The sequence below is a fragment of the Denticeps clupeoides genome, chromosome 5 (assembly GCF_900700375.1).
Source record: "Denticeps clupeoides chromosome 5, fDenClu1.1, whole genome shotgun sequence".
NCBI classification, from domain to species: Eukaryota; Metazoa; Chordata; class Actinopteri; order Clupeiformes; family Denticipitidae; genus Denticeps; species Denticeps clupeoides.
The window spans coordinates 517,134-529,930 of record NC_041711.1 but is presented as its reverse complement, the minus strand read 5'-3'; the positions used below and the strand labels follow the sequence as shown (position 1 = coordinate 529,930).

Sequence of the window (12,797 nt, the reverse complement as noted above, 5' to 3'; positions counted from 1 at the left end):
TCATTTTTTATATGATAATCGACTGCATTTCTCATCGTTTTGTTTCTGCATGGAAGGCCATACAGTACAGCACTGCAACAGGCCTCCATAATGAACCTCGCAGACATCCGAAACACTTTTCTTATATTCAGATTAAACTATTAATATAATAATAATAAAGTGAAGTGATTGTCACATGTGATACACAGCAGCACAGCACACAGTGCACACAGTGAAATTTTTCCTCTGCATTTAACCATCACCCTGAGTGAGCAGTGGGCAGCCCGGGGAGCAGTGTGTGTGGACGGTGCTTTGCTCAGTGGCACCTCAGTGGTACCTTGGCGGATCGGGATTCGAACCGGCAACCTTCTGATTATGGGGCCGCTTCCTTAACCGCTAGGCCACCACTGCCCCATATTATTCCATATAGATTGAAACAGAAGAGCTGTGAAGAATCAACTGACCAGCAGACCTCCTTTAAAAAGTGTGGCGAGTTGAGCACATTGTCTTTGGTGGAGCTCTGGGCCACTCGGCCTTATATCCTTGATTATACCATATAAAACCGGACGCCCCTGGGAATGTCCATGGAAATATTTTGGCCACAATCATCTGCTAGAACGGGAAAGCAGCGTTCAAATACAGGGAGTGCAGAATTATTAGGCAAGTTGTATTTTTGAGGAATAATTTTATTATTGAACAACAACCATGTTCTCAATGAACCCAAAAAACTCATTAATATCAAAGCTGAACGTTTTTGGAAGTAGTTTTTAGTTTGTTTTTATTTTATAGCTATTTTAGGGGGATGTCTGTGTGTGCAGGTCACCATTACTGTGCATAATTATTAGGCAACTTAACAAAAAACAAATATATACCCATTTCAATTATTTATTTTTACCAGTGAAACCAATATAACATCTCCACATTCACAAATATACATTTCTGACATTCAAAAACAAAACAAAAACAAATCAGCGAACAATATAGCCACCTTTCTTTGCAAGGACACTCAAAAGCCTGCCATCCATGGATTCTGTCAGTGTTTTGATCTGTTCACCATCAACATTGCGTGCAGCAGCAACCACAGCCTCCCAGACACTGTTCAGAGAGGTGTACTGTTTTCCCTCCTTGTAAATCTCACATTTGATGATGGACCACAGGTTCTCAATGGGGTTCAAATCAGGTGAACAAGGAGGCCATGTCATTAGTTTTTCATTGTTTTATACCCATTCTTGCCAGCCACGCTGTGGAGTACTTGGACGTGTGTGATGGAGCATTGTCCTGCATGAAAATCATGTTTTTCTTGAAGGATGCAGACTTCTTCCTGTACCACTGCTTGAAGAAGGTGTCTTCCAGAAACTGGCAGTAGGACTGGGAGTTGAGCTTGACTCCATCCTCAACCCGAAAAGGCCCCACAAGCTTATCTTTGATGATACCAGCCCAAACCAGTACTCCACCTCCACCTTGCTGGCGTCTGAGTCGGACTGGAGCTCTCTGCCCTTTACCAATCCAGCCACGGGCCCATCCATCTGGCCCATCAAGACTCACTCTCATTTCATCAGTCCATAAAACCTTAGAAAAATCAGTCTTGAGATATTTCTTGGCCCAGTCTTGACGTTTCAGCTTGTGTGTCTTGTTCAGTGGTGGTTGTCTTTCAGCCTTTCTTACCTTGGCCATGTCTCTGAGTATTGCACACCTTGTGCTTTTGGGCACTCCAGTGATGTTGCAGCTCTGAAATATGGCCAAACTGGTGGCAAGTGGCATCTTGGCAGCTGCACGCTTGACTTTTCTCAGTTCATGGGCAGTTATTTTGCGCCTTGGTTTTTCCACACGCTTCTTGCGACCCTGTTGACTAGTTTGGATGAAACGCTTGATTGTTCGATGATCACGCTTCAGAAGCTTTGCAATTTTAAGAGTGCTGCATCCCTCTGCAAGATATCTCACTATTTTTGACTTTTCTGAGCCTGTCAAGTCCTTCTTTTGACCCATTTTGCCAAAGGAAAGGAAGTTGCCTAATAATTATGCACACCTGATATAGGGTGTTGATGTCATTAGACCACACCCCTTCTCATTACAGAGATGCACATCACCTAATATGCTTAATTGGTAGTAGGCCTTCGAGCCTATACAGCTTGGAGTAAGACAACATGCATGAAGAGGATGATGTGGACAAAATACTAATTTGCCTAATAATTCTGCACTCCCTGTAAAGATAAAAGAGACTCGCCGACTGAACAAGGCCAGTCCCTCAACCTAATTATTATTAAAAATTTTCAAAATTCAAATTATTCAAACGATTGATGAAAAACTCCTTTCCGCCGAGAACGGAACTATGGCACACAAGCCCCGAATTGCGGATCCCAGGTCAGTGCCCTGCCCGAGAGGCTGGACATGGCAGAGAAATGGGACATTGGCTGCCCCACGTTCTTAAGATGAGCACTAAACCGGAACGTCCCCGGAGATAAACACGCCGAGCCAGTCTGGAAGATGGTGGGATTACATACATCTCCACAACGTATGATGCGGTGTACGCCGTGCGTGGAATTATTACTGTGTATATATAGTTATCTTCTTTCCTGGCCGAGTGGAGATGTGCCTTTTTTACTCATTATGAGTTTTTCCACGACTGGGAGTCGGGAATTTCGAAATGAACAGCCTGTTAATGTCTCAGCTCTGATGGACTCCTTCATTTTGCCTTTAAATAAGGTCACTGAGGCCCAAAAACTGCTGCCTACACTGAAGGGCATGTCCCCCGGGGACATACTGTCCTCCTGGAACCCCTCGGAGTGTTGAAATGAATCGTGTAATGGATGCGTGGCGCTGCAGACGTGGACGTTGCTTAAAGATTGTGGCGGTAGTGACTGTGGCGGCCCGGCCTGAGTACCGCGGTGAACTGTGACCGCTGAGCGGCGTGACATACCAACAGAACCAAAGCAACCAAAGGAAAAGTGGATCTTTCTCTGAGTGTCCAGACATCTACAACACGACACTACTGTCTTACCGGGAACCCGCGTCAAGCGAAGCGCATTCGGTCTGAAATCACACAAATATCACACTTTCTCTCAAATTCTTCTCGTCTACGTTGGAACTGTAGCTTGAATAAAAGTGGTGGGATATTGTGCCGCAATTGTCTGCAAAACGTCTAGTTCCTCTGCGTCTTATTCTGGGAGTGGCAGATAGTCGGGGCGTTAAGGGCTCATGCAAAAGGCTATTTCAGCTACTGGCTTTTAGAGTCAATAAGAACATCCTGCTTTTCGGAAATCACGGCACAACCTCATGGACTGTAACCCAGACTAATGTATTACATTTATGATGCACTCTGCCTTGGACACCTTCTACAAACCATGGGACCTTCATCATCTATACTTCGATACTATACTGCAGCGAGTTCCTAAAGGTTCCTCTAACTGTTTACCTGAGCTGTTTTTTCTGAATACTGCTTTTTGTTAACTGATGAAAACGTTTGAAAGCATTTTTAGTTTACAAAACTATAATACTAAGTGTAAATAGAATGGTCTGCTTTTCCATTACAGTGTTACAGTGATTGTGCAATTCTGCATTTTCAGGGCATTACAGGAAATAATAATTATCCAATTCAGTAATGAACTAAGCAACTAAACAGTCGACAGCATGTAATCAGAACCACCCTCATTCTCCACATAATGAGCTCATCCATGTACCACTGCATCCCAGCCACCCATTCAACCCTCATCCATGGCTTCCCTTCACCTCCCTATCCACCCGACCATCCATCTCTCTGGATGGTGACCCACCTCATGACGAGAGACAGTCTGATGCATTATTCACAGCTGCTCCATCATTTATAGAGGTCACAGTGGTCACCATGGCGACCTCAGGTGCAGAGTGATGGATCTCACTGCAGCAGCTTCTCTCATAATCAGGAGGACAAGGTGGACCCCTGATGTCCCCAGTGTGCCCACGTCATATACGCTTTCACCATGATGCCAAAAATGGCAGCCTGTAATATCAATTCTAATAAACAAATGTAGTTCACATTGTTTCAGTCATTCAAAGCCATAAATCTAAAAATAATATTTCATAAAAATTAAGAGATGTCTATAATCATGATGCATTATCAATTTACTGGTATCCAATATTTATTTGAGAGCTTAAGTTGAAGCTGGATTTTAATAGGGAGTCTTGAGCAGGGACACACAGACAATCCCCCTGCCCAGTCAGAGCCATCTCTCAGGCAGGACAAAGCCAGACCGTACTGAATGGCCTCTGTACTCCCAGACACTGTGTGTGTGTGTGTGTGTGTGTGTGTGTGTGTCTGAGCAAAGCTACATCCCCACACACTCACAGCTGGAGACATTTTTAGTCTCCAGCTGTGAGTGTGTGGGGATGTAGCTTTGCTGGAATTCTGTGGAATTCTGTATCTTCAGTAACCTCACAGGCTGCTGGTTACCTGTACACTGGAGAGGAGGAACTACTTTGTGTAGGTGTCAAATTATATCTGACATCCAGAAAATAAACTTTAATGATGTTTAGACACAATTTAAATGATTAAGCCCCTCCTGTCAATACATGACACGCCCAGATGTAGTACAGCGTCCATCTCCTCCGTTTCTGCTCCATCTCCCTTCGTCCTCTAAACTCCAAATACCCCCTGTACACTGTAAGATGGGACATCTTGGAGACATGACATTCCTGTGCCTTTGTTGTGCATAGAGATTCAACACCTCTGTTTTTGCATCGCTTTGTCAAATTGCATTCCAACACCCCCCGAGCCAAACGTGTGAGGTGTCGGCAGTCAGGACCGCCCACTCTCTTTGTCTTCCCCAGCTGGGAGGCACCGGGGGCGTGACATCAGAAACAACAGGTTCTGATTGGTCTATAACAACAACAACAACAACATTTATTTCTTATATTGCCCAAAATCACATACAGTATGTCTCAATGGGCTATGACAACTTCCTGTAGGCCAGTGACAACTTCCTGTAGGCCAGGGGTATAAAGGTCTGTTCACATGTGGGGAAAGGGCCTTTTCTTTTCTTTCCCAGCTGTCTTTCCATCGAAACCGGATCTTCTGGTTTTCGACTCTGCCCTATCCTCTCATTTTTTCTCATGGCTTCTCTTCTCTCTCCCTCTCTCTTTACTCTTTCTTCTCCTTTTTGTTTTCTCTGTAACATTGGTACCTTTTTACATACAAAATTCACATGTAACTGCAATAATTATTTACCGGTGTTAATAAATTAGAAACTGTTCATTTTTTAATCTCTATTGTGCCACGCCTCTTTCTGCCAGGTAACATCAAGTTGGAGTGGTTGAATACAGTGCTTTTGTGTGGAGGGAGAGAGTTTTCTACATTCTGTTCTCACCCCACCACGGTCTTTTTACAACACAAATGTGACCACGCCCACTACCAACACCAACATGCAGGTTATCAGGCGCTTTAATTATAAAGAACGTGACCACGCCCACTACCAACAACTACATGCAGGTTATCAGGCGCTTTAATTCCAGTGAACGTGACCACGCCCACTACCAACACCAACATGCAGGTTATCAGGCGCTTTAATTCCAGTGAACGTGACCACGCCCACTACCAACACCAACATGCAGGTTATCAGGCGCTTTAATTCCAGTGAACGTGACCACGCCCACTACCAACACCAACATGCAGGTTATCAGGCGCTTTAATTATAGTGAACGTGACCACGCCCACTACCGACACCAACATGCAGGTTATCAGGCACTTTAATTCCTAGTGAACGTGACCACGCCCACTACGACACCAACATGCAGGTTATCAGGCGCTTTAATTCCTAGTGAACGTGACCACGCCCACTACGACACCAACATGCAGGTTATCAGGCGCTTTAATTCCTAGTGAACGTGACCACGCCCACTACCAACACCAACATGCAGGTTATCAGGCGCTTTAATTATAAAGAACGTGACCCCGCCCACTACCAACACCAACATGCAGGTTATCAGGCGCTTTAATTCCTACTGAACGTGACCCCGCCCACTACCAACACCAACATGCAGGTTATCAGGCGCTTTAATTCCTAGTGAACGTGACCACGCCCACTACCAACACCAACATGCAGGTTATCAGGCGCTTTATTTCCTACTGAACGTCACCACGCCCACTACCAACACCAACATGCAGGTTATCAGGCGCTTTAATTCCTAGTGAACGTGACCACGCCCACTACCAACACCAACATGCAGGTTATCAGGCGCTTTAATTTCTAGTGAACGTGACCACGCCCACTACCATCACCAACATGCAGGTTATCAGGCGCTTTAATTCCTAGTCAACGTGACCACGCCCACTACCAACACCAACATGCAGGTTATCAGGGGCTTTAATTCCAGTGAACGTGACCACGCCCACTACCGACACCCACATGCAGGTTATCAGGCACTTTATTTCCTACTGAACATCACCACGCCCACTACCAACACCAACACGCAGGTTATCAGGCACTTTAATTCCTACTGAACATCACCACGCCCACTACCGACACCAACATGCAGGTTATCAGGCACTTTAATTCCAGATAAACGTGACCACACCCACTACCAACACCAACATGCAGGTTATCAGGCGCTTTAATTCCTAGTGAACATGACCACGCCCAGTACCAACATGAACATGCAGGTTATCAGGCGCTTTTTTAATTCCAGAGTTCTGATAGTTGACATTAGCACACCTAACAAACATGAAAAGTCATCTGCCGCTGAGAGGTTTAATACGCAACCTGAAGATTCTGGGTGCTCCATCATTACCAAGCATAAACATTTCTTGCATCATGTGAACTTCCATGGTTTTCATAGTTTCATGTATAGAACTGCATTATCTCAAAATCAATTATGCTGTAAGAGACCCAGCTCTTTCTTTAGATGGGTTACACAGTATTAATCTGAAATCAGGTAAATGGTGATGGTGATGTTCTCCTCTTGCATTTCAGGAGCCTCGATCGCAGCAATAGTAGAAATTACAGAAACACACACACACACACACATTACCATTGTGGTAGTGGAGGTCCAGGTCACCAACCCTGTGATGCTGAGGGTGTTCTCCTCGTCTGGAGCTTCGCTCAGCTCGTCTGTCACTTTACACACGTAGCTACAGGTCCTCTCTAGTAGAGCCCGCAGGCCCTCAAACAGAATCACTCTGGCAGTGCAGCCCATGGCTCTCGTTCACACACACACACACACACACACACACACACACACAGACACGTCCAACACCTTCCAGTCGAGTTCAACAGGCTGACCAAGTTTCTGTTGTTCCACAGCTTGGCCAGAGCAGGAAGGTGTAAGGAGGAGAGACCTACTGCTCCTCCCATCCGAAAGGAAAGATTATCCTGGTCCTCCTGTGGAGGCAAGGCATCGACTTGTCTGCTGATGCTGTGGTTCCTCTCCTCTCTCCTTCTGCTGCTGCCCTTCTGCCTCTCCTAATCCTCCACCCTCCTCCTCCTGTACTCTCCTCCTCCCTCTCTGTCTTCACCCCCATCCCACATCTTCAGATCCTCTCCTTCTCTCACCTTCTACTGACAAAAGACACACACACACACACTCCTTGGCAGTCAGAGCTCCTTACCAAAACAGCGTAGACACCATGTAAACTTGAACCTGGGAGCTTGTGGTCTTCTGTGGACTTCTTCTAGGCTAGTAAACCCTCTTCACCCAAAATGTAGGTCACTCTCCAGACAGCATGTTGTAATGGAACAGTAGGGTCACTGCTACTCGACTGGCGCGAAGTGGCATCAATCCTGACAGTGAGTGTGACTTAAAAACATGTGACCACAGAGGACCGACAATAAAGGATCCATCAGCAGATACTTCCTGGATATGAGAGTTATTTTACCCAGCAGCTATTCTCTGTAGGGGAACTCTGCTTTGAAAGCCTTGCACTAATGAACACTAATGATGGAGCAGCACTTCCAGAGACAGCCGGCGAGTGGTCCACGTCAGCACACACACACACACACACACACACACACACACAGTTCAATCAGAGCTCACAGTGAATGGAACCTAATGGCCTTTCACTCATCCTGTTACTCGGTGTCCTTCAAAGTCTAACCGCTGAGGCTGATGGTCCGACATGACGCTGCTGATGTCACCATCACGGGCAGGGAGGTCGTATGTTTGTTGGTCTCTCTCACCTCATAAATCAAGACATGTACACACTTCCACACACTTAACACTCACAGATTTCAAATATTTTGAGACACATTCAGAGGTGGTTGTTGAGAATGTCAGTTCATGCCTGGACCTCGAACCTGGATCCGCGTGGTCAAGAGGCAAAATATTATAGTTCTGAGCTGAACTGATGCTACCATCTGCTGGTCCCACTATGATCTACAGCCATAATTTCACAATTTTGCAGGACAGTGTGCATCATAAAAATGAATCAGTTACGTCTAAAGATCCAGGAAGCAGATCCTGTCTGAGCCAGAAAGCTGCTCCAACCACAGCACCATGTAGAAAATGGGATCATGGACGTTGCTTCCACTTAATTCATTTGATTTAGGCGGTCCCAATTTCTTAGTATTATTTCAAACCATACATATTAATTGAATTCAGCCTTATTTTCTTAAAGAAACTGGATAAGGGCGTCCGGTAAATACTGTATGTATGATGTATTATCATTGTCTGTATGTGGTTCTCCTTGATACAGCAGTAATAATAAAGAAAAAACTAATAACTAAAGCTGAAATGGTTGAGCTTCAGATAAAAACTGCATGAAAGTGTAGGACGTAAATAAGTTTTAATGAAATGACAGGAGAGGAATGAAGTGCAGTACTGGTTGACATGATATAAAAATGAATTCACACATTCTAAACAACAAAAAAGAACCATTTCAAATGAGATTCTCTCACAGACCTCCAACTTTGCGGCTATTAAAACTAAATTGACATTATTTTCATGTAGAATAACTCCAGATGTGAAGCTTGGTGCATTGGTGGTATAGAGGTGAGCATAGCTGCTTCACAAGCAGTTGACTCGGGATCGACTCCTTGGGGCAGTGGAAGCAGACTCATAATGGAAAGGTTGCCGGTTCGAATCCTGAACCGCCAAGGTGCCACTGAGGTACCGTCCCCACACACTGGTCCCCGGGCACCTGTCATGGTGCCCACTGCTCACCATGGGTGAGAAGTTCAGTAATGTGGTCTCCTGTCCTGCTTTTCTACCGTCCCACTGAAGAGGATTAAAACCGCCATCATCTGCACCGTGGCCAAAGAGGTCAGGCTAAGTCTCTTCTTACACACACACACACATACACGTATACACACACACACACACATACACAAAAACAAACATACATCATTCATCACCCCTTCATCATTCTCTTCTTTTGTTTATTGATAAAATGCATATTTATTATAATTATAAATTAAATAAACAAGACAGCAGGCCGCAATAAAGCTGTGGCCCAGCCAAGCCACAGAGCACATGGGTTCAAATATTTCATGCCTCCATCCTTCATCACGAAAGACACCCCCAGTAGCTTGAGAGACAGTATCTCCATCACAGTTGCTTAAATACAGAAACCTCCAGGCTTAGGCTTGTTCCTATCAGGATGATATTAACCAGAATTCAGTTCTATAGCTTCATCTGGGGACATATTTGAGGATTAGGAAACAATCAGGTGATTCTACAGAATAATGTAGATGTACTCAAACATGTAGATTCTTCATAAACATTTATTCTGGATCAGTATCTAGATTATGGGACCAAGAAAACCAATATAAAAGCAAAAATTTGGCCTGTTAATTCAGTCAGATTCCCATTTGAGGGACAGTAGAAACAAGGAAATAATGCCTGATTGAATTACATGACAGATGTGTGTGTGTGTGTGTGTGTGTGTGCGCACACACAGAAGCAGGAAGCTGAGGACATTAATGATGAGTGATGGTGTATCTAATGCTGGAGCTCCATCAGAAACCATGATTCAGTTACACACACACACACACACACACACACACACACACACACACACACACACCCTGACCCTACCCTGTAAATCTATTTGCATGCATACATTCAGAATAATGTGTCTCACGTGTCCTCTGACGGTTGGTGGAGATAATGTTTTAGGGGAGGGGCGGGAAATTCTCTGGGTGGAAAAAGCATGAGAAACAGGAGGTAACCTTTCCCCTTATGATGTCATAAGGGGACAAATTCCAGATCCGAGACTTTATACCTATCTCCATTTACATTTACAGCATTTATCAGACGCCCTTATCCAGTCAGTCAGTAGACTGTAAAAAAGTAGACTTATTAAAAAGACCAACAGGCCAGAGGATGCCCACCCCTGGACTAGGGAAACTTGTATTAATGTTAAATAATAATAAAGTAGAGGACCTTTAAGGTCGCTGTAATGGACCCTATCTGAGAACCACCCTGTAGGTAAAAGCATCACACGCCTGGCGGTTTGCTGATCTACATTAGTTTTAATTATCTTTTAAAAAGTATGCTGTATCAACGGAACTTATCAGAAATATGTCCTATCTCCACTCTGATTGGCTGGTGGACAGTATTAGTGAATTAGAGTTGAATTAGTGTATGCTGGACAATCATCTGAGCAGAAGTTTCATTAATGGAGAAACAAATTCCATGTTTTTATCAGTACCTGAACAAGTTGAGGAAGGGAAGTTGACGGTCTAAAAGTGTTAAAAGGTGAGCGATGTTCTAGATCAGGGGTCGGGAACCTATGGCTCGTGAGCCAGATGTGGCTCTTTTAATATTAGAAATATAAAACATTCTCATGTATTTCAATCCATTCATTTCCTACCGCTTGTCACATGGTGGAGAGAAGACAGGATACACAAAAAACCCAAATGAGGGGCGGTCCCCAATTGCTTTCGCATTACCTGGGTCACGTGACACCGCTCGTGTTGATGATAGCGGGTGGCTGCAGCCAATCACAACCCCAAATTATTATTGGATAAAGCTTAACGTACACAGGTCGTTGTGAGGTCAGGAAATAATCTGCCCTCCTTTTAATCAAGTACTCAGTTTGTTGATTGCAGGAACCCTTTTAATGGAAGAAGAAGGCTAAAAGAAAAAAGATGCAGGGTGGTAGTAACACACTCGCCTATGAACCAGAAGACCCAGGTTCAAACCCCACTTACTACCATCATGTCCCTGAGCAAGACACTTAACCCTGAGTGTCTCCAAGGGGGGGGGGGGGGGGGTTGGGGGGACTGTCCCTGTAACTACTGACTGTAAGTCACTCTGGATAAGGACATCTGGTAAATGCTGTAAATGTAAGATGAGTAGTATCGTACTTTTCAGCTCCATGTGAAAATGCAAGGCTTCAACAAGCAGTGTTTGCATTTGAAACCAAGAAGGAACTCTTTATCTCCGCCATTAAAACAGGTCGTTTACTACACTTTCAAAACGGAGTTTAAAGATGCATGCACAGCAAGTTATCCTGCTCAACGTCTTGATCTTCAGCCGCTATCTAATCTTTAGAGAATTTCCTGAGCGCACTCATCTTTTTAAGTTCATCCACACGTGTGGAGTGGACAGCACCGCCCTGTGTCTCAGTCAGAGATTTTGAGCAGGAAGCTGCTGAACTGAAGGCCTCAGACATGAATAAGTTCAAGTCATTGAATGAAGATTTGGAAAGACAGCAAGCTGAGTTGTCAAGAAAACACAAGTGGGGAGAAATGAAAGAACCTCCTCCCACGGACCAGCTACCTGTCACTGTGAGCAGCCTTCCTCACATCTAAAGAACATTAAGACCAACCTACGATCCCATAGGAAGTCTCAATGCCTGAATGAAGCTTAAACTCACCACGTATAAACCAGACTACAAAACCATCGGCACAACCATGCAGTACCAGAAGTCGCCTTAATATTAAGAAGTACTTTATTCATCATTGGTTAGCAACAGCATAACAATGTTATTAAAAAATAACGTAGAGTTATTGTACTTTAAAGGTGTTGGTCTTCCATAAAATGCACACATTTACATATATTTAAAGATATTATATGGCTCTCACAGAATTACATTTTAAAATATGTGCCTTTCATGGCTCTCTCAGCCAAAAAAGTTCCTGACCCCTGTTCTAGAATGCGTTTGAGGGGACACTTCATGCGTTGTGGGTCTCTGTATGTAATTCTGTGTAGGTGCGTGTAAGGGGACAGTTTGTATACATGCGGCCAGATCAGAAACTCTCCTCAACCTCTCTGCAGCATTTGATACAGTTAACCGCAAGACTCTCCTGTCCATTTGGAAGAGACTTGGAATTTGGGCTTCTGCATTTAAATGGTTTGCTTCCTACCTTTATGAGCAGTCTCACTGTGCTTCACACGGTGCTTCTCCACTGGTGTCCTTCGGGGCTCAGTACTCTGTCCTCTCTATTTCACCCTCTACACAAGATGACTTGGTTAGGTCATTTCCTATTTCATATTCCCAACAACATTCTCTAACCTGTCGAGCAGAATAGTGATCAACAGTGTCAAACACTGCATTCAGGTCAAGCAAGACAAGCAGCGAGATGAGTCCCTGATCAGAGACCAACAGCAGGTCACTGGAGTGACTATATCTTCTAGTAGAGCGTGTGACCACCTTCATGAGTAGGTCCTGTTATATGTTGGTTAACTCCAACTGAGTCTAATAAAGACAGGAATGCTGTTCTTAGTAAGATGAGTTTTATTATTATTCTTAATGTTTCTTGTAATATCCTGTTTTAATAGAGCGAGGTAAAGACACAGTGCCATGCTGGGTGGCGACTCTACGCTCAGTTTATCCGGTCTGTCTGCTGCCTGGTCTCGGCTCTGGCGAGTCAGTTTTGTTTTTTGGTTCTAAGACTATGAGCCAAATT

General features: G+C 44.3%; 1 protein-coding gene across 6 annotated transcripts in view; it reads right to left on the bottom strand.

The window, feature by feature from the left end:
- The window catches only part of LOC114789762 (dedicator of cytokinesis protein 9-like), a 53,124-nt gene extending 45,981 nt beyond the window's left edge, over nt 1–7,143 (bottom strand). For all 6 annotated transcript variants that reach the window (XR_003749719.1, XM_028979109.1, XM_028979112.1 and 3 more), the window contains exon 1: nt 6,979–7,143. Coding sequence is in view for 5 of the 6 variants with exons in the window: in XM_028979109.1 (XP_028834942.1) it covers nt 6,979–7,143 (165 nt within the window). In the remaining variant the exon portion in view is untranslated. The remainder of the gene's footprint in view (nt 1–6,978) is intronic.
- Between the last annotated feature and the right edge of the window lie 5,654 nt (nt 7,144–12,797).